This window comes from Phalacrocorax aristotelis, chromosome Z (assembly GCF_949628215.1).
Source record: "Phalacrocorax aristotelis chromosome Z, bGulAri2.1, whole genome shotgun sequence".
Classification (NCBI taxonomy): Eukaryota; Metazoa; Chordata; class Aves; order Suliformes; family Phalacrocoracidae; genus Phalacrocorax; species Phalacrocorax aristotelis.
The window spans coordinates 26,222,613-26,241,584 of NC_134311.1; the positions used below are offsets into that span (position 1 = coordinate 26,222,613).

Consider the following 18,972-nt stretch of genomic DNA (forward strand, 5'->3'; position numbering starts at 1 on the left):
TGCTGCACCTTCATCATCTTAGCCTCAGGAACATGGGTAACAGTTTCAAGTAGTCATTAACCAACATACTATGGCTTGCCTGTTTCTTGCTGATGTTTTTTTCTGAGCAGCTGGTAAAGAGGGAAATGTATAGTTTACTGGCTTGTATTTTAGAATGGACAAGGAGGGTGTTTGTTGTTTTTGCCAAAAGAGGTTTCTTGCAGTGGCACCTGTCATGGGAAGCTTGTTCCTCTGCAGAACAGTGGTGCTGCAGCAGCACCCTGTGGTGCTGGGTGGTAGCGTCCCTGGGGCTGCACCAGATCTACAGGATCCTCAAATGTTAAAAGGTTACTGACCACCAAGGCCTTTGTAGTCTGACTTCATAGGGGATGGTCCATTTAAGTGTTGGTGTGTTGTAGTCCAAGAAAGGAATGTCTGCTCAACACTGTTCAAGAGGGGAGTGTTTCATTAGATCTTGTATCAATAATTCAACTTTCACTGACAATTAACACTTAGTCTTTTGCTTCATGTGGCTGTTTGCTGGTCACAGCTGGTTACCACGTGCAGAAATTTTACCTGGCTCAAGGCATGAGGTATGGATAAGGTCAAATCTTACTAGCTTTTTAAAAAGTGCAGTATCGATACTTATCACAGGCCTGTGAAATTAAAAATAATAAAAAAAGAACCTCTGGAAAAAAATCAGGATATTACTTAAAAATGTTACCTTCAGTACAGTCTTCATACACTTTCTGTTTAATTAAGCACAAATTTGGCACTTCATTTACACTTAAAATTTCTGTATAATGTGCTTCTTGCAAAAAAAGCTGGAAGACTAAGTCTTCAGAACACCTGCAGATACAGTTAAAGTGGTGGTGAAGGTGGTGTGCAGATGTGTTACCTCTTTTTGGACTACTGGAAAAAAATGTGTGATTTCAAGCATGCAAAGCTTTCTTCAGCTAGCAGTAACAGCCTGCTGTAATTTGTGATTTGTTAAGGATACAACTGACAGCTGTGTGAGGTCAAAAGGGTTGTGAACCCAAAAGCTTCCCTCAGTTTTGACAGCACCAGAAAGAATGGGCTGTATTACTTGTCCTCTCACTTGCTCAATCTGAAAAAGCAGTTTTTGTTGTCTGATTTTATACCAAGCTGCCACGTACAAGCAGTGGCTGGTTTGGGCACCATAGCAAAATGCGTGGCTTTAGCACGTACACTTCAGCTGCCAAAGCACTGTTTCTAATGTGCCTTTGACAAACTATTTTTCCTCAACACCATTATCTGGAGTGGTCCAAGGGGTGTATAGTCCAGGTGTTTTACCCTTACTAATGCCTTTAAACTCCCTGCAGTGTTTGGAAGGGACACTGCAATCAGATTTCACTGATGCACATTGCATCAGAGTATAAACTGTCTGCACCTGTGACGTGCTTCTGTGATACAAACTTGACCTTCGATACACTTAAATGGAGGAAGGACAGTGCTTCAAGATCACCAGAAGGCTGTGGCATTTTTTAATTTTGAGTGTCTGGATAGCAGATTGAAGACTCAAAATACTGAAAAACTAAACCTGCTACTCAGGAGACCAAAAAGAAATTCCAAACCTTGTTGCTGTACTGATCAGCTATGTGGCTTGCAAAGCATCAGCAACGTTCTGTAAAAAGATAGCTAGCAAAGCTCAACTAGCCTCTATGGTCCCAAGTCCTGGCTGGTTGGTTTTCTATGCTTATGCAGAGCTGTCATCGAAAAAGCAGACTTTCTTCCACCAGATGGAAGGATGAGGAGCAATGCAGTAGAGGGACTGACAGAGGTCTTACATTGGTTACATGAATTATAAGCTACAGCACTAAGAACTCCGCTTCAGTTTTAAGTCATTTTCCAACCTTTCAGCACTCTGCTGTTTAAGTACTGCAGGTACTTGCTCACGCAATGCTGATTATAAATATGCATGTCCATGAGGGGTCTCCTCCTGCCCAAGCTCTTTAGTGGCATATGCAATTCTGCTTAGAGGGCTGGACAGTGGCGTTCTTGCTAAGGCTGCAGCAGTTAAGATACTGTATGCACTTACCAGGTACTGCAAAACCGAACCTCTTCCTACAACACGTAGTATTAGCAGATGCTGCCAGTGCAGGTAACGAGAAGGCACTGCTTATTTAGACTCTGAAATGCCTATAATAGCTGGGGAAAGAGAGTTCAGCTGTTGTCTTGTGCTTTTGCTCCCCTTCTTCCCTCCCAGTAATGGATATAAAGGCGGGTTTGCCCTTGCTGGAGCCCATGACCTTCATGGTATGGGCTGCTCTGGAGGACATAGGACCAGCATCAAGTTACTGCACAGTACTGCAGATGTTCTGTGAACGTACTATATTCACTCTCCCTGTGACTGGATACAATTGGGAGCTGGTGTCCATAAAACCTCTGGCACACAATAACGTGCCTGAAGTGCAAGGGAGGTTTCTGAACAGGCCAGGAAGGAGAAACAAACAAATAAAATCACTATTATGATATTAAATATGGTCTTTTTATTCTTTTTGATTTTATAAACCCACAAACTTCTTAGGGAAAAATGCAAAGACTTCTGTATCTCTTGCATGTTATTGTCCAGTTGACAGAAAAAACATTTTCAAAAGCATTTGAAGAACCATTTTCTTAACAGGAGGACTAGACAAAACATTTTACTTGAAACACCTTTAACAAGTTATTTAGTCTATGCCTGTACCTTCCTTTCAGCTGCTAAGAAAAAACACGTCTAGAGTCTGAGATACCAAAAATATCCTAGCTTCAGGAGGCCTGGAAAGCAAAAGCCTGGTCCCACTTTTAGACAGGCATTCCTTGTGAGCTAGAGGATGGGAAAATCAAGTAACGGGGCTTCCTCTCTGTTAGAACCTCAATACTGTTACCCCTGACCTGAGCTACTCACTGAGAGCAAAGCTGATTGCTCCTTTGACCTGCTCATGGAGCTACTGCTCTGGTATTGCAGTTACTGGGACTCACCAAGTAAACCAAGACACACAGGAAAAGGAATGAAGGACCCCTGGTGATACAAAGCCTGCCAGAACTTCCAAAATGGTTAAGAGTCAGTATTTACCAATTCTGAGAAAGACTATGGTATAGAGGCTTGTGCAATTATTCCTGGAGATACCAAGAAAGAGATCTGGCGGTGTTTCTAACGGCTGCTTATGAAGATGTGAGTTCTCAGTAAGCATTCCTTGTGGAAGAGAGGATAAAGTGAAGGCAACTTATGTAGATTATATCCCAGAATTAGCCAGTAGAGTGGTTCACTACAGTAACAGCTATTCAGTCCAAGATTACTGTACCGCCCAGGGCAGTAGTTGCAGAAGGTTGTTTCATTTTGGTGAAGAAGTTTAAATGTGCCAATAGCCCCTTTTATTCCCCTGTACTAGTCCATTACTGGGCTTCTGAGACTATCATCAGTGGTGGCTGAGTTAGATGTCAAAATAGGCCACTAAATGCAGGACAGAGGATGGTCTTCTGACTGTTTCTCCACAGGTACCTTCTTTCTGGGATAGTTGATCAGTTAGGTGGGTCTGTTTTTCAGTTTCTCCTTGTGTCAAATAGTTATCATCTTGAAAGCATGTCAAAAAGCAGCTGGATAAAGACAGAGTTACAGATCACGAACGACTAGTTAAAGAAACATAAACCATGGTTTACCGAGGCAAGTCTTCATTGGTATTTGACATACTTTGCTCCCAGGCTTCTGAATGCCTTGAAGGTGAGGATAAGGCTCAGATTTGACTTTCCATCCTGCAAGCTGATGGCAAATGCAGGAAAAGAACAGTGTACCTGCAGCTACCAGAACTGCTGAGGAGATGCACTATGTCATTCCCCAGTGGAAGAGATTTCTTGAAAGGTAGTCTTTACGCTCGGATGCGCCACGTAGCTGAACTTCAGCTAATTGGCTACCAATTAATAAACAGTCCCCTCTCTGCTAATTTGGCAGACATAGTAGACGAAGTTCCTTGAGAAAACACGAAACAATAAAATTCAAATAATTTATTGTTGGCCATGGCCAGAAGACAAAGACGCTCACTGCTACAGTTGTCAGTTTGTTTGGACTGCTCTGCAGGCTGTAAGCTTATGAGACCATTATCTTCTTCCTTCATATGCAAAGCTTCTAAAATGGGACTCTGCCCTCTAAAGATGATGCAATAAATAACTGCCTCCACCAAGTCCTTCATGGACCACGGCTTCTAGATGCAGCCTTTTTGACTTTTTGTAGAGGCAACTTTCTTGATTTCTATCCATTAAAATTGCTACCCGCAACTAGCAATTACATCATATTTACTTTGTGGGTGGAAGCCTGGAAACTAAAAAGCTGGTCACGTAGACTTCTGCTTTCACATAGGTGGGAAATGAGATATGGATCCTGAGATGTTAGCTCTAATTTGACACACCATACACATACTCCCCAGCATACACCAAGATATGCTCATAAATAATTCAGCTGTACTTAAAACTACATATAGGCTTACCAACAGAGGTGATTAAAAACAACAGAATTGCACATGAGTTCCTAAGAAGTCACATGAAATTTAGGAAAAATACAAAAAGATAATACCTCAATTAGGAGATGCTAAAATAGTTACTAACATTTCAGAACACTACTCTGATAGAGTAGCAGCTCTCATCAAAGAAAAATTTTGGGCAGAGTATTATCTCCACCCATTAGGAATTTCAATAGTCCATTTCTAAAATTATTCCAGGTACCTAGTATATTCTACGTGTAGTATAATCCAGTACAAGGCTAGCAGCTCCAAGAAGAGCAGGGTCTGCTAGATTTGAGACCACCACATCCACAGTTTTAACAGAGGACAGAGCCTGTCTATTTATCACATCTTTGACAACATTAACATAGTGGCTAGCTAGAACTCCAGAAAGGATCACAAGAGAGGGGTTCATGGTGTGCAGAATGTTCACAACTCCAAGGCCTAATGCTGTCCCAGCTGAAAAGATAAAATAAAAAGAAATTAAGCAGAATACTCAAAGCAGTCCAAGCATCAGTTGTTGAGATACATCTGTCAGCAGCAAATGACACTGCCAGGGAAGTGTTCTATTCCAATTAGCAGGCAGTTTTGAGTTTATGTTATCAGACCATATGAGTTTGCTATTAATTTTTCTTTCAAAAGTGAAAGAAAAAAGGAAATCTTATTGCACAATAATGCATTATCCAATGATATGGATGTGAAAGACAAAGCAATTCATTACCACTCTTGTAAGCTAACAGTAAATAGGAAAGCATCATTCTACCATATTAGTGCTGTGAGCTATGTATGAGGAAGAGGACTGTGCTTAAAGCTAGTAAAACAGTAAAATTTCCCACATAAAGTAATATGTAAATTGCCTTTGCTTGCTCAGACTAGCCATTCATTTTCCTACAATGAAATGTCCCCAAATCTTCCAGTATGAGCATGTTGAGACCACACTTTTTTAAAACTCATCTTTGCAGAAACTTTTCATCTACTCATTTATTGGAACAGAAACCTTTCGTACACACTTCTGCTCACATTTCCTCCAACATTTATATTTAACATTTCATTACCATTAGTAATTTAATATAGAGAGCTCCTCAATGTGTAGAGTTGTGTTTGTAATGTTACAGTGCATTACTGCTACTGTTTCCCCCAAAATCTGATCATGGGAGGGTTCCACACTTTGGGCTATGTTCTCACCTGTTCTGAGAATGCTGTCTGCTTTTGTGTTCCCAAGTTTAGCTGCTTGAATGAGATGCGCAGCACTAACAACCTCCTCCTTCTTCATTGACATTCCTTCTACTAAAAGCAGATCCTCTGAAGAGGATGAGAGAAGCCAAGAAAAGCATGGTGATGTGGTAAGTCAATAAAGGGAGGGTGACAAACAGGCAGTTAATATCTTTACATCTGTTTTACTTGCACACTGAAGCCTGAATCTGAGAAATCTGTCCCACCCTGTGTTTAGCCAAAGCAGTCATACCCGTATTATTCAGGGAACTACTTGTAGCAGTAGGGCATCAAACTCAAACATTTACAGCATGGTAATTTACTAGTCTTGTCAGCCCCAAAAGTTAAGAAATGTTCTCAAACTTGGATTCTAAAACTGCGAAGCTATTGCTGAAAGGCACTCAGCATGAAACCAAACCCCACAGAATGCCTGTCTGATTACCTTACAGCATGCTTAAAAAGGAGAGGCTGAACTCTACTACATGCTTCTGGTAATATTGAGACCAGTGGTTCCAAATGTGGCTTGCCTGGGTATTGCCATCACTGAAAAACAATTGTATTGTACTACGCAGGTTGTGGCAGCTCCTGGGTTGGTCATACACAGGAATCCTCTCTGGTTGCCTGTACACCTATTCTCATCTCCTCCTAGAAAAACATGATCTTTGCAAATTTCTTCCTATACTGCAATTTAGTAATCATGTTTTCAAAAATAAAGTACGTAGATACCATCATGCAGTTTCTTAGCTTCTCTCTGTAATGCTATTCCAGAGGCATATGCTTCTATACATCCTTGGCTCCCACACAAGCACTCTGGTCCATCTAAAGATACAACAATATGCCCAAGCTCAGCAGCACAGAAAGAACTGCCATGGATCAACTCGTGCTGATGAATGATTCCACCTCCAATTCCTGCAAAGACATGAAAATTTCTGTGATTAAAAAACCGAAAACAGTCTTTAAAGACCCCAATTCTGCAGGTCATTGACATTTGTTTATTCTAATACAGATAAGACAAAATATGTGCATCAGTGGTCTTCTGTACTAGAAACCAAAGATTACTGGTTATTGAAGAACTCTTCTCTGACACACCTAATAAGCAAGCTCATCAGTCCCTCCTATTCATATATGTATCAAAATGGTATAAAATGCTTCTCCTTTCTTAAAAAGTCTATGGACGGTACTGAACTACTATGACAGATCTTTGAAGCTTGTGAGTCGTGCTCTTTATGCACAAAACTAACCCTTCAAGTGGCCTTAAAATTTTGCATTTCAGAGGCTATGTTTTAATACTGTATTTCAACACCTAAACCTGTTTGCTAAAGAACCAGGATGCTTCAATCCTCAATCCTCTGCTGGCCCTTCCCAAACCCTGGGTGGGATTCATCAGCGAGTTATAATTACCAACCGTTCTAAAGGACTACATATACTTAACAATGGGCAAAAGTTACCCTGCATTTGTATTTGAAATATTACAAGCATCATCTCTCATATTCAGCTGATTATCTTTTAGATACGTATCCTGATCTGACTTGTATTTCTGCAGCTGGAAGACAATTAAGCTATAAAGCTGAAAAAAAAAAGCAAAATTATTCCAGCTACAGTTGCTCAGACTTTCCTTATTTTGAAAAAATGGTTTGCCTGCATAGCTGGATCAGCAGAACTTCTCATTTGCTGGAGTACCTTTTAAGTACCTTAAAAGAAACAAATAAATATAGTAGCGAAAAGATTTTTGGTTTAAGAACCTAATGTATTAGGGTTTTGCAGGCACAGTGGTGGTGTTTATGCCTTTAAGATCAGCTGAGCCTCTGAATGATGGTGCTGGTATTTTGACTCCTGAGTTTCATTGAACATACCCACCTGTACCAGTAATGAGTGTTACAAAATTTTCTATTCCTTTTCCATGACCAAATTTCCTCTCTGCTAGAGCAGCACAGTTTCCATCATTGTCTACCCAAACTGGCAGGTGCAAAGCATCAGATATTGGAGTTCTGAGATCCACAGAGCTCCACTCCTGAATGAGTTTTGTAGAGTGAAGCACAATTCCTTCTCGGGGGTTTACCCGTCCCCCTGTGGAAATACCTAAGTCCCAGAAATACAGGAGAGAAAAATCAAAACTAAATCTGTGTAATACTTAAGTAAAAGATCTGTTTTTCTCTTTGCAGTGACAAGTGTCTTTATTTCTAATACTAGGCTTTGAAACAGAGCATGAAAGTAAAAATTTCTAAGTATTACTGGCAGTGCAATTTCTGACATGTAAAGATAATCCATTGAATTCCACTGATCTAATCACAACGCACCTAGTATCTTAAGGTTAAGTAGATGGGTAATGGTTAGTGTTAGTCAGAGTTAATGTTTCTACTTCAGGCAAGATTGCAGCAAATCACAATACTTGCGTTTCTTTTTAGTCATGTATGAAAGACGTACAACACCAAACTGTACAAAATAAATTGTTAAAACCCTGGAACAATAGAAGTGTCCTGAAATTTGCTTTAACTCTCAAGATTTAGAATGACTAAAAATAATCACTGGACTTTAAGTAGTAGTTTCTACTTAAAAATACACTGTTTTCCAGAAAAATCAAGAGTGTGTTCAGAGATTTGTCTACTGAACAGAATAATGGCCAATAATAGGCACTATTAGCCAAACCAGTTTTCTCTAGCTGGAAAGGCTTCCAAAGCTGACGGACTCTGTCAGGACCTCTGAAAAGTAGGCCACTCTATTATGGAGGTATTTAGCTCTAGACAACAAAATTTGAACATTTTATCTATTATTCTTGTACAGAGATTATATAATTATGTCACTTATCTAAAGATGTTCAGAAAAAAAGGAGTCCCATTGTTAACACTGTAATAGAAAGCTGCACAAAAACTACAAGGTAAGCAGCTGAATTGAACATTAACGCCGTAAGACCCCCAAAAATCTCACTTTATAGAGAACACATCATCTGAGAGCCTGTCAGCAAGTACCTAATAGAAACAACATTCCCAATGTCCATCTGTGAAGGTCTCCCTAGGATTTTAAGAACCAAATGTTTATTACAACAAAACCTTATTCAATACTTAGTTGATAACTCAGCAATAGCTAGTAAAATATGTCTACTTTTTCTAAATGCCGTAATTCTGTCATTGATGTAAATGACTATGGGAATTAGCAGAAGCTATCTGTTCATCCTCTTTTCTCTACTCTCAGCTCCAGAAAGATAACTTAAATGCTGCCTAATAGCAGTAAATAGATAGTTCTAACAAGTACCTCTGTGCAACATTTGTCCTTTGGTTTAAAATTTGTGTTCTGTAAAAGTAAAAAAAAAATTCAGTAACAGCTGCTAGTGTTCTTTGAGCTTGATAGTCTACTTTTCCCTCATTTTCATAAAGCTGTTTTTAATGTAAATGCTTTAAGTGACAGAAAAAAAAAAACAGCAAAACCCCCCAAATTGAAACTAACTGCAGAGCTGTTGCAATCTACACTTACTTGATCATCAAGACAAAAAGATGTTGAAAATTATCATTTTTTTTTCTAGAGTCCTACTTTTTAATCACTCTACAAACCTGTTTTGTATTAGTGGGAGTTCTTCACTCAATGTTATACTCATGTAGCTAGTGTTTTGAGTATGACAGCAGTTTATAGGGCTAAAAGGAGGAAAACTTTTTTTTTTCATTGCTTTCTGTTAGTAGCTCTTTCTCCTTATTCATTCCCAATGGTTATTACTTTTACCCTTACCAATGATAGCTGGAAAAATTCCAGTGTTACTGATAAAAAGTCCATGATTAAGTCCAGCCCTTCTGCTCAATCTTGCAAAAAATTTCTCCAAAGTTATAGGAACTCTCCATCTTACGATTATTAGTCTTAGCGAAATGACTAGAATCTAATACATTCTTTATTCCCACAGGAATTATATCTCATTCTCTAAAGAGGGCTTCCAGTTTCAGTTAGTGTTCTCATTCAAACTATGAGTCTGAATGAGGCAAAGGGCAGCTAACAAAAATAGGCAAGTAAGAAATTTCTTATTCTGTAGCATGACTTTTCCCCTCATTACTCAGTAATTGAACAGTAAGCAATCAGTCACAGAAGGAAGGGAGATGATGAATAAATCAGAAAGTAATTCTTGTCAAATGACAAACAAAAGGAAATTTTTCTCCCTGATATATAAACCTCTGTAAACCAGTTTATGATTTCATTATCCTTATAAACGTAACTGACTGTAAACTGTACTTAGATACTTGCAATAGCGAATAGTCCAGAGTTTGCTATCTTTTCTACAGGAACTACGAGTCTTTCAAGATTTAGCATTTGGACATAATAAAATAACCTGGCATACTTGTCCTTATGGATTTGTGTACTTAGCGTTGTTTTGAAAAATACTTTTAAAAGAATTTTGAATTAACTTTTCTTCCTACTGTGTGATTGAAGTAAGTTATGGTCTGGAGGAAACTACTTTTCTTTTGTAGTATCTCTCAGCTAAAATGAGGATTTTAGGTCCTCCTTAAAAATCCAGGACGCATTAATTGACATCTTCATAAATAACTGTAATATCTAAGACCAAAGGTCCCAGTCATCATTAAACTGAAGAAGCCCTGTCTGGTATAAACACACAGTTTAACTTGGAACTCTAATACAGTGTAAGTAAACTGGACATCAACATAAAGGCTGCTTTTGTCTCTGTTAACTGCTAATTTAATCTAACGTTTTAGCCGCCTTAGTCACCCAAATGTAACTGAGGATTCTGCTGCACAGTTGATCCTGGCCATAAAGAAAGGCTTGCAGACAACAGAGGAAAATACTCAGCTGCACTTGTTTTAAGAGCTGTTTTGATACACACTAGGCATGACTCACAATTCTGAGACTGCAGGGAGCTTCAAAATCCACAAAATATATATACCACACGTCAAATATAGTTTATATATAACTTAGCAGATTGTTTTCATGGCTCTAACAGACTGGAGCTTCTCATTTTCACAGACATTTTAAAAAGTTTTTGTGTTAATATAAGACCTCAAACTACACAAGATCTGTTTTAGAAAGATGTTTTAAATTCATCAGTAGTGATTTCATTTCATGTTGAAAAACTTAGATGAAAAGACAATGTTAGTATTTAACTTACCTACACCCAAAATTCTGCAGTTCACATTTACTGCCTCTGATGCAGCCTCCACACACATCTTCAGAATTAATTCTAGTCTGTCTTCATAAGTTTTAGGGTTGAGCTGGGTATACTTCTTAACTATTTCCCCCTATAAATTAAAAACAACAAAACATGCCCCATAGAAATGTACATCATGAGGAAATTTCAACTTAAACTACAGGTCAGCTTGAAAATGTAGAGTCATAACTTCTCTCTTTTTAAAAAAATACAGATGCATGCCTTAGATCTTGGTCCTACAGGCTGTTCTGTGCAAGATTCCTGACAACTCTCGGAGACAAGTTTGCAAGATTAGGCATTACATTCTGCTCTTCTGATCAACCTCCTGTCTGAAATAAAATACATATTTTAAGGAACACATGGATTGTGTAAGGAAAAATCACATGAACTACTGAAACATTTGTTAGGAGTAAACCATGATACAACAATGCACTTAAGCACAATACTCTAAAGTGTTAAAAAAAAAAAAAAAGAAAGAGAAGAAAGAGAATAGCAATTTCTAAAAAGGACAGAAAACCCATAGTCCTTGAAGTATAGTTTCCAATTTGGCTACATGGAAGTTTTACATGGTGTCACAGACACTGCCATTTTACCCACAGAAGGAGTCAGTCAGGGAGAAATGCTAGAAATTTCAATGCAAAATTTACTACCCTTTCAGAAGGCACTTTTCTTCTAAGCAATTGTACTTCTGAGTCACTTGAAATATTTCTGGAGTGCTGTCTACTGTGATGTATGTTGTATGAGGGAGGAAGGGTCCAGCAGGAAGGGCTTGTTTTCAACCCTAGAAGTCATGCAGTGGTAATGAAAGAATTCACTATGCATGCCTGAATCTGGAGGTACTAAGGAACTAACCTTACTAAAATGTTAATATTGCAGGATTAGGCCAAGAAACTGCAGAAGATATGCCACTTAGTGATGCTATTCTCCCTATTATATCCCCAGTACTCTGCAATAGATCTAGGTGAACAGCAGTGTATTAATAAAACTGAGCAAAAAGGAGTAACAAAGACCGTCTATATGCAACATGGCAAGTCATTGTTGCCAAAATAGCTTAGAAAATTTCAAGATGTCAATGGTTTATTAGAGACCACCATCTCAGCAACACATCAGCAACAGGGTGTGGGGATTTTTATGATGCTTAGTTTCCTCTTCGTTTTTGGTTTGGAGGGGGAGGGGAATCAGAGGAAGTTATTTTGGAAGACAAGGCTGCAACAAACATTACCAGAAGACACAAAAGCTTTTAAAAGGAGCTTCTGAAAATTCAGTTATTTTCCTTATAAAAAACCTACACCTTCAACTCTGCCATTTCCTGTTAAATGCTTACATCTGTTGTGTAGATTTTATTATGAAAATCTGATCCTTTTCACTTCAACTTGCTAACAGTTCAACATTCATAAATGCTACCTCAAGCTACACTCTGCCAAATGGACAGGATTTTTTAAAATTCTTTTTTTTTCTGGCTGTGTCCGCAGAAAACGCGGTGTCAATTTTACTTCTAAAAAAATTACACTTATTAAAGTTTTCTTGAAGACCTTGATGATCTGCTAGACATCTCCTTTTAAATGAATTCAAAAATTCTGGACTGGATCAGGTCAATTTACATAGCCCTTCATCTTTCTGCAGGCAACTTACTTTTCTTTCTGGGTAACTATGTCTACTTGATCTAGTTATCTGGAAGTATGCAGTGTAACAGTAGGAGTAATTGTCCAATACTTTTGAGAATAAAAGTCAAAGACTTCTCAACATGAGTTTTATTCACATCTTTAAAGTGCTGCAGAATTCAGAACTTTTACGGGTTCCTCCCCCCACCCCCCCACCCCAAACAGGAATATGGGTATCTGAATGAGTTAAAATGCTTCAGTTCTAACTATCATTTATCAGCATGCATAAGAATTATTTCAAATATTTTTACACCATCACCAACTAATTTTTATTCCATAAGCTTGAGGCGCTCAGGTTTATGTAGAAATTTTGTGGGTTTTTATATTGATCTGGATAATCAGCTTGTTTTGCTATATGATGCCTTTGCAAGTGATCTGGCACCAGATATACAGATGCCATTTTGGTAGCCTCACTTGCTGCTTTTTAAGACTTAAGTTTTTGTTGTCTACCAAGTAATGAACTTTCATTTTCCTATGTTAGCTGTCAAACATTTGTAATATGTTGTCTGTGGTAGAGCTATACAAGCAGTGGATACTGATTAGTGCTATGACACAGGCAAGGGAAAGCCTCCTACTGTGCCATTACCAGAGAAATGAGGTGAGAAACTTCTAAGCATGGAGACCATTAAATCACACAGTATCCCTAAGCTTGAACATCTCTCCATACAGCCTTTACAAAGCAGTAACTTCAAGCCTATTTCAAATGGGTTACTTCTACAGGAAGAGAGGCAATTCAGACTCAAAACTCAATCTTTAAAGTCTCTAAGAATTCTTGTATATGTATCAAATTCTACATACTCTGATGACAGTATTAAACCATCAAGTACCCCTTTTCATACATCAAAGGAGAGAGTCAAAACACACACAAAAAAACCCAAAAACCCTATTAGGAATTTTTGATGATCATCATACAACTTAAATACACTATCCTTTTCCAATGCAAGATCAACAACTACTATTTCAGCAACAGAGACACCATACCTTTCCAGACTATCTCTTCCAGCTTCTCTTGCATTGACTGCTATGCTGCATAATAAGAAAAAGTTTAAAATAATTGTCCCTTCTGCTATATTGATACTTTACTACTTGTTCATGCACAAGCAGATCTGATTTTTCTCTTCATGGAAGAGGCTTGTTCATATCTGAAGGCTTTTTTTTTTCTTTTCTTCCCAGTTTCTTCTTCTCTAGATGAAACAATTCTAGTTTCTTCAACTGTTCCCTGTTTTCCATGTCTGTAATAATTAATGATTTTCTCCTGATTCTCTCTCCAATTGGTCTCCATCTCTGTGGTGTGATGCATTACAGTGAACACTGTTCCAGCTGAGGCATGGTACTGTCTTACTGATTATACTTCCATTCAGGAAGATACTGAGGATTTTTCATTACTGGCTGTTCTTCTCTTGATAGAAGAGATGGAAAATTCTGTATCCTGAACCCATACACCATGAACCCACCACTTTTCCTCTGTAAATTGCTTTGCTAGATGCTGGTTTTTGCTCAAAATGGTTCTGTGTGTCCATTACATGCCTGTCTAAAGCACTGAGGAAGTAAAAAGACTGCTGTTGGAGCCTTTCCCTTTTTTGCTGCACATATAAAAAGTTGCAGGGTGAATCAAGTCACCTTCTACAGGGAACCAACACATATAAAAGTTGTCCTGCTCTTTGAGGTCTGTATGACTTCCCAGAGAGAGGGAGCAGCCAGGACTATGCACAAGCAAATGGGCTTTGCTAGTTAACAGCAGCCTTAGAAGAGCAAACCAGAAGGCAAATTTTATCAAGTTTGTATGAGAGGCGCAAAAAATGAGGGAAAATATACTTTACCCCTCAACATCAAAAGCCAGTAGGACTCCTTTGTTTTCGAGCTCTTCTGCATCATAAGCCCATATCCCCACTGTAGGAACAAAACCAGAAAGCCCAATGGAGTTTGCAGAATATCCAAAAGCACAACAGACTATTTACCTTCATGCTGACAATTGCTACTCGGAGATTTGTTCCACCTAGATCCACAGCCAGAGCACTCTGTGTCTCTAGAATATGGTCAATATCTTGAGAGATATTATCTTTGACAGGAGGAAAACAGAATTTCTTTTGCAATGGCTCTTTGAGGTCAATAGATTTGAGGAACTTCAAAATCCTTGGAACAGCATTACCATCTCCATATATTTTTGAGCTATAATATGAAAAAGAAAAATCAATTTAATTGGAAACAACACTGCAAACTATAAAGTTCTTCGTATGACAGAAGGCTGTAACTCTTGTCATTACAAAATTATGATATGGCTACTATGACAATACTGCAGCTCACACTACTCGATTCTGTCATCGGATATGGTAGATAGTGTCAGTAGTCTGAAGATCACACAATGGATTATGCAAGTCGGGCATTAGCTCTGTTTTGGAATACTAAACATGGAATGTAGAAAACTGGACAGCTAATGATGCCCCCCAAAAATTAAGAGTTTAATGAAAGGACCCACCTAATAAAGCTCTAAAATTATGGAAAGTTGGCGTATGTCCTTTATGTCCAGACAAGATGTACTTATCACACAGATGACAACTATATAATAACAAATTGTACATTCATGTAAGATTGCAACATGTAAGTCTGGTTTTGAAATATCATACATGGTGTCAGACATTTCATATTACAGAATTCAGTTCTGTTACTCTACTGAGGTTCTTAAGAAACACATTTTTGATTTTTGCCCTTAATTAGACAAATATTATCTCTTGCAGTTTGTAAGAACTTACGCATTAAACAACTGAGGGCCAATACTGGACAGCAGAAGAATAACAAAAAGCATCTTGCTATAATCCTGCAGCTCCCCTGAAAGCTTGCACTCAGGACTTGCTACGTATCATGCCTGAAAGTCAATCCAGCTATAAAGTAGTGTGTCCTTGAGGCACAAATCAGAGGTAGTGTGCTGGTTTTGGCTGAGAAACAGTAGCCAGGGACCTTTCCATCTTCCCGCGCTCTGCCACGTGGGCAGGAGGCCGGGAGGGGCGGGGCCACAGCCAAGGCAGCTGACCCCGACTGGCCAATGGGATGTTCATTCCGTACCATATGACGCCACAACCATTAACGCCATGCCCATTAACGGGGGCAGTTGGTGCACAGAGGGGTGGTTGTGCCTTGGGGATTGGTGGCGTTGGGCTGGTGAGTGGCTGTATCAGGTGCGGTTTGTTTCTGTTGCTCATTTCCTCCTTCCCCCCACTCCAGGTTTCATGCCTTTCTCATTGTTTTCCTTTTCATTGCATTATTGTTGTTGTTGTTATTTTAATTATTAATCTGTTCTTATCTCAACCCATGAGCTTTCTCACTTCTACCCTTCCGATTCTCCCCTCCCATCCCACCGTGGGGCAGTGAGTAAGCGGCTGTGTGGGGCTGAGTCGTCAGCTGGGGCTAAACCACAACAGTCTCTTTTGGTGCCTAAACCAAGGCTCAGAAGGTTTGAGACAATAACAGCTGCTGGTCACAGCACCATGTTCTTGTTTTTGCAGTTCATGTTAAAGATTGGTGTTGCTTTGTTTAGTCTGCTGTGTTCTGCCATGATTAGTGATGTTTTGTCTAAGAGATTTGTTACACAAACACTGGTTTTCAGCTTTATCTGGTATTTGGGGTTTTTGCTGAAACCGTTACTGTACTTTGGATACCAAATTGAGGCAATTAGCAATGATACCTCCTCCTCTGCGAGATTTTATATAGAGGAAATACAGAATTGCATCTTTGCAACTTTTTCCTATGATGTCTCCACCTTTATTGCAATAACCTTTTTGTATCTTGAACATCCTTGGGTAGTTAAGATATACTTATTGTTAGTTTTTGGGCACGTTGTTTTGGTTTTAACTGAAGTTAGAAAGCAACTTAAGAATATCACCCAGAGATCTGCCCCAAGGCTTGATAGTTACGAGTGGCAGGGCATGTGGGATAGCATGGGCAAATGCCTAAGGCAGTGGGCACCCCCAGTGTTTTGGAGCTTTACCCCTGAACAAGCGCAGAATCCTGAAAAACTAGTAGAATATTTGGAGAAAGTATGTTGCTACGCTGGGAACTCCAGAGAGACACAGAGAACTGCAACGTGCTGGGGCCTGGCCTACGCGTACCAAGCCCTGCTCAACAGTATTCAGTGCTCCCAAGGGGAAGAGAAGGTCTCTGGATTGAAAGACAAAGTGACAGGCACTGCGGCCACTCCACCCCCAGGACAAGCACTGCAGCTGAATCAGAGAATCAACCCATGCCAGTATCAGTTGCCCCCATACACAAGAAGAAATCTTGGAAGTGGAAGTCAGCTTGTTCAGAAAGGGATGAGGAAGAAGCAGGGCCATAATGAGAAGAGGAGGAAGAAGTCATAAATGAAACTGAGACCACCTGATCCCTGTCCTTGAGTGAGTTGTGAGATATGTGAAAAGATTTCAGACATTGTCTAGGGGAACAAATTGCCACCTGGCTGCTCCAATGCTGGGATAACAGGGCCAGTAGCCTGGAATTAGAAGGAAAAGAAGCCAAACAACTGGGATCCCTTTCTAGGGAAGGGGGCATTGACAAAGAAATTGGAAAAGGGAAACAAGCCCTCAGCCTCTGAAAGCAACTCCTGTCCAGAGTGAGGGAAAGGTACCCCTTCATATCACTCAGGAAAATGGACAACCATTGAGAAAGGCATCCAGTATCTAAGGGAATTAGCTATGTTTGAGGTGATTTATGGTGACCTGGACGATCAACGATCATCCAAAGATCCAGATGAAGCCGAGAGCATGTGACCCATGTGGCAGAAGTTTGTACGGAGCACATCATCCTCGTATGCAGACTCATTGGCAGTAGTGTCCTGGAGAGGGACGAGGCACGAACAGTGGCAGAGGTGATTGATAGACCCCGAGATTACAAAGCAAGTATCTCTTCCTCCCTTGTATCTGCTGTGGTGAAACTGTTCAAAGAGGTCCAGCAACTCAAAGAAGCTATGTCCTGCTCCCCGCCTCTACAGAGTAGTGTCTCAGCTGTTAGGAATAAGCATCCTTTGGCTCAAAGGAGAACATACACACCACAGGCCACCCTATGGTTCTACCTGTGTGACCACGGAGAGGACACGATGAGGTGGGATGGCAAGCCTACCTCGACCCTACAGGCACAAGTACATGAACTGCAAGGAAGAACAGTCACTCAGGGAGGCTCTTCCAGGAAAGCTGCTGCTCCAGTTTCCAGTGAGCAACTCCCCAGACAGAGGAGTAGAAGCACTGATTTTATTTCTAAGCTTAATAGAGACTCTTGACTCACATTTACAGGAGGTGAGTTGTGACTGCCATGATCAAGACTAGAGGGGCCCTGCCTCCAACCAGGTGGAGGAAAGGGACAACCGGGCTTACTGGACTGTGTGGATCCGATGGCCTGGCACGTCCGACCCACAGGAGTATAAAGCTTTAGCAGACACTGGTGCACAGTGCACCTTAATGCCATCAAACTATATAGGGGCAGAACCCATCAGCATTGCTGGAGTGACAGGGGGATCCCAAGAGCTAACTGTATTGGAGGCCGAAGTGAGGCTAACTGGCAATGAGTGGCAAAAGCACCCCATCGTGACTGGCCCCGAGGCTCCGTGCATCCTTGGCATAGACTACCTCAGGAGAGGGTATTTCAAGGACCCAAAAGGGTACAAGTGGGCTTTTGGTGTAGCTGCCTTGGAGATGGAGGAAATTAAACAGCTGTCTGCCTTGCCTGGCCTCTCGAAGGACCCTTCTGTTGTGGGGTTGCTGAGGGTCAAAGAACAACAGGTGCTGATTGCCACCGCAACAGTGCACCGGCAGCTATATCGCACCAAGACTCCCTGATTCCCATCCATGAGCTCATTCACCAACTGAGGAGCCAAGGAGTCATCAGTAAGACCCACTCACCCCTCAACAGTCCCATATGGCCAGTCCGGAAGTCTAATGGAGAGTGGAGGCTAACAGTAAGACTATCGTGGCCTGAATGAAGTCACTCCACCGTTGAGTGCTGCCGTGCCAGACATGCTAGAACCTCAATACAAACTGGATTCAAAGGCAGCCAAGTGGTATGCCACAGCTGATATCGCTAATGCATTCTTCTCAATCCCTCTGGCAGCAGAGCGCAGGCCACAGTTTGCTTTCACTTGGAGGGGTGTGCAGTGCACCTGGAATCAGCTGCCCCAGGGGTGGAAGCACAGCCCTGCCACTTGCCATGGACTGATTCAGAAGAAGCTCCAGAATACCTTCAGTACATTGATGACATCATCGTGTGGGACAACACAGCAGAAGAAGTTTTTGAGAAAGGAGAGAAAATAATCCAAATCCTGAAAGCTGGTTCTGCCACAAAGCAAAGTAAGGTGAAGGGATCCGCACAAGGGATCCAGTTCTTAGGAATAAAATGGCAAGACAGACGTCGTCAGATCCCAATGGATGTGATCAACAAAATAGCAGCCATGTCTCCACCAACTAGCACAAAGGAAACACAAGCTTTTATAGGTGTTGTGGGTTTTTGGAGA

The 18,972-nt window shown here is 40.4% G+C and overlaps 1 protein-coding gene across 3 annotated transcripts in view; it reads right to left on the reverse strand.

The window, feature by feature from the left end:
* Positions 1–3,966: 3,966 nt before the first annotated feature.
* The window catches only part of GNE (glucosamine (UDP-N-acetyl)-2-epimerase/N-acetylmannosamine kinase), a 36,124-nt gene continuing 21,118 nt past the window's right edge, over positions 3,967–18,972 (reverse strand). For all 3 annotated transcript variants that reach the window (XM_075079194.1, XM_075079195.1, XM_075079196.1), the window contains exons 7-12: positions 14,441–14,651; positions 10,783–10,912; positions 7,542–7,763; positions 6,411–6,593; positions 5,658–5,774; positions 3,967–4,931 (exon numbers count right to left, since the gene is read on the reverse strand). In XM_075079194.1, the coding sequence (XP_074935295.1) occupies positions 4,696–4,931; positions 5,658–5,774; positions 6,411–6,593; positions 7,542–7,763; positions 10,783–10,912; positions 14,441–14,651 (1,099 nt within the window). In that variant the 3' untranslated portion in view covers positions 3,967–4,695. The remainder of the gene's footprint in view (positions 4,932–5,657; positions 5,775–6,410; positions 6,594–7,541; positions 7,764–10,782; positions 10,913–14,440; positions 14,652–18,972) is intronic.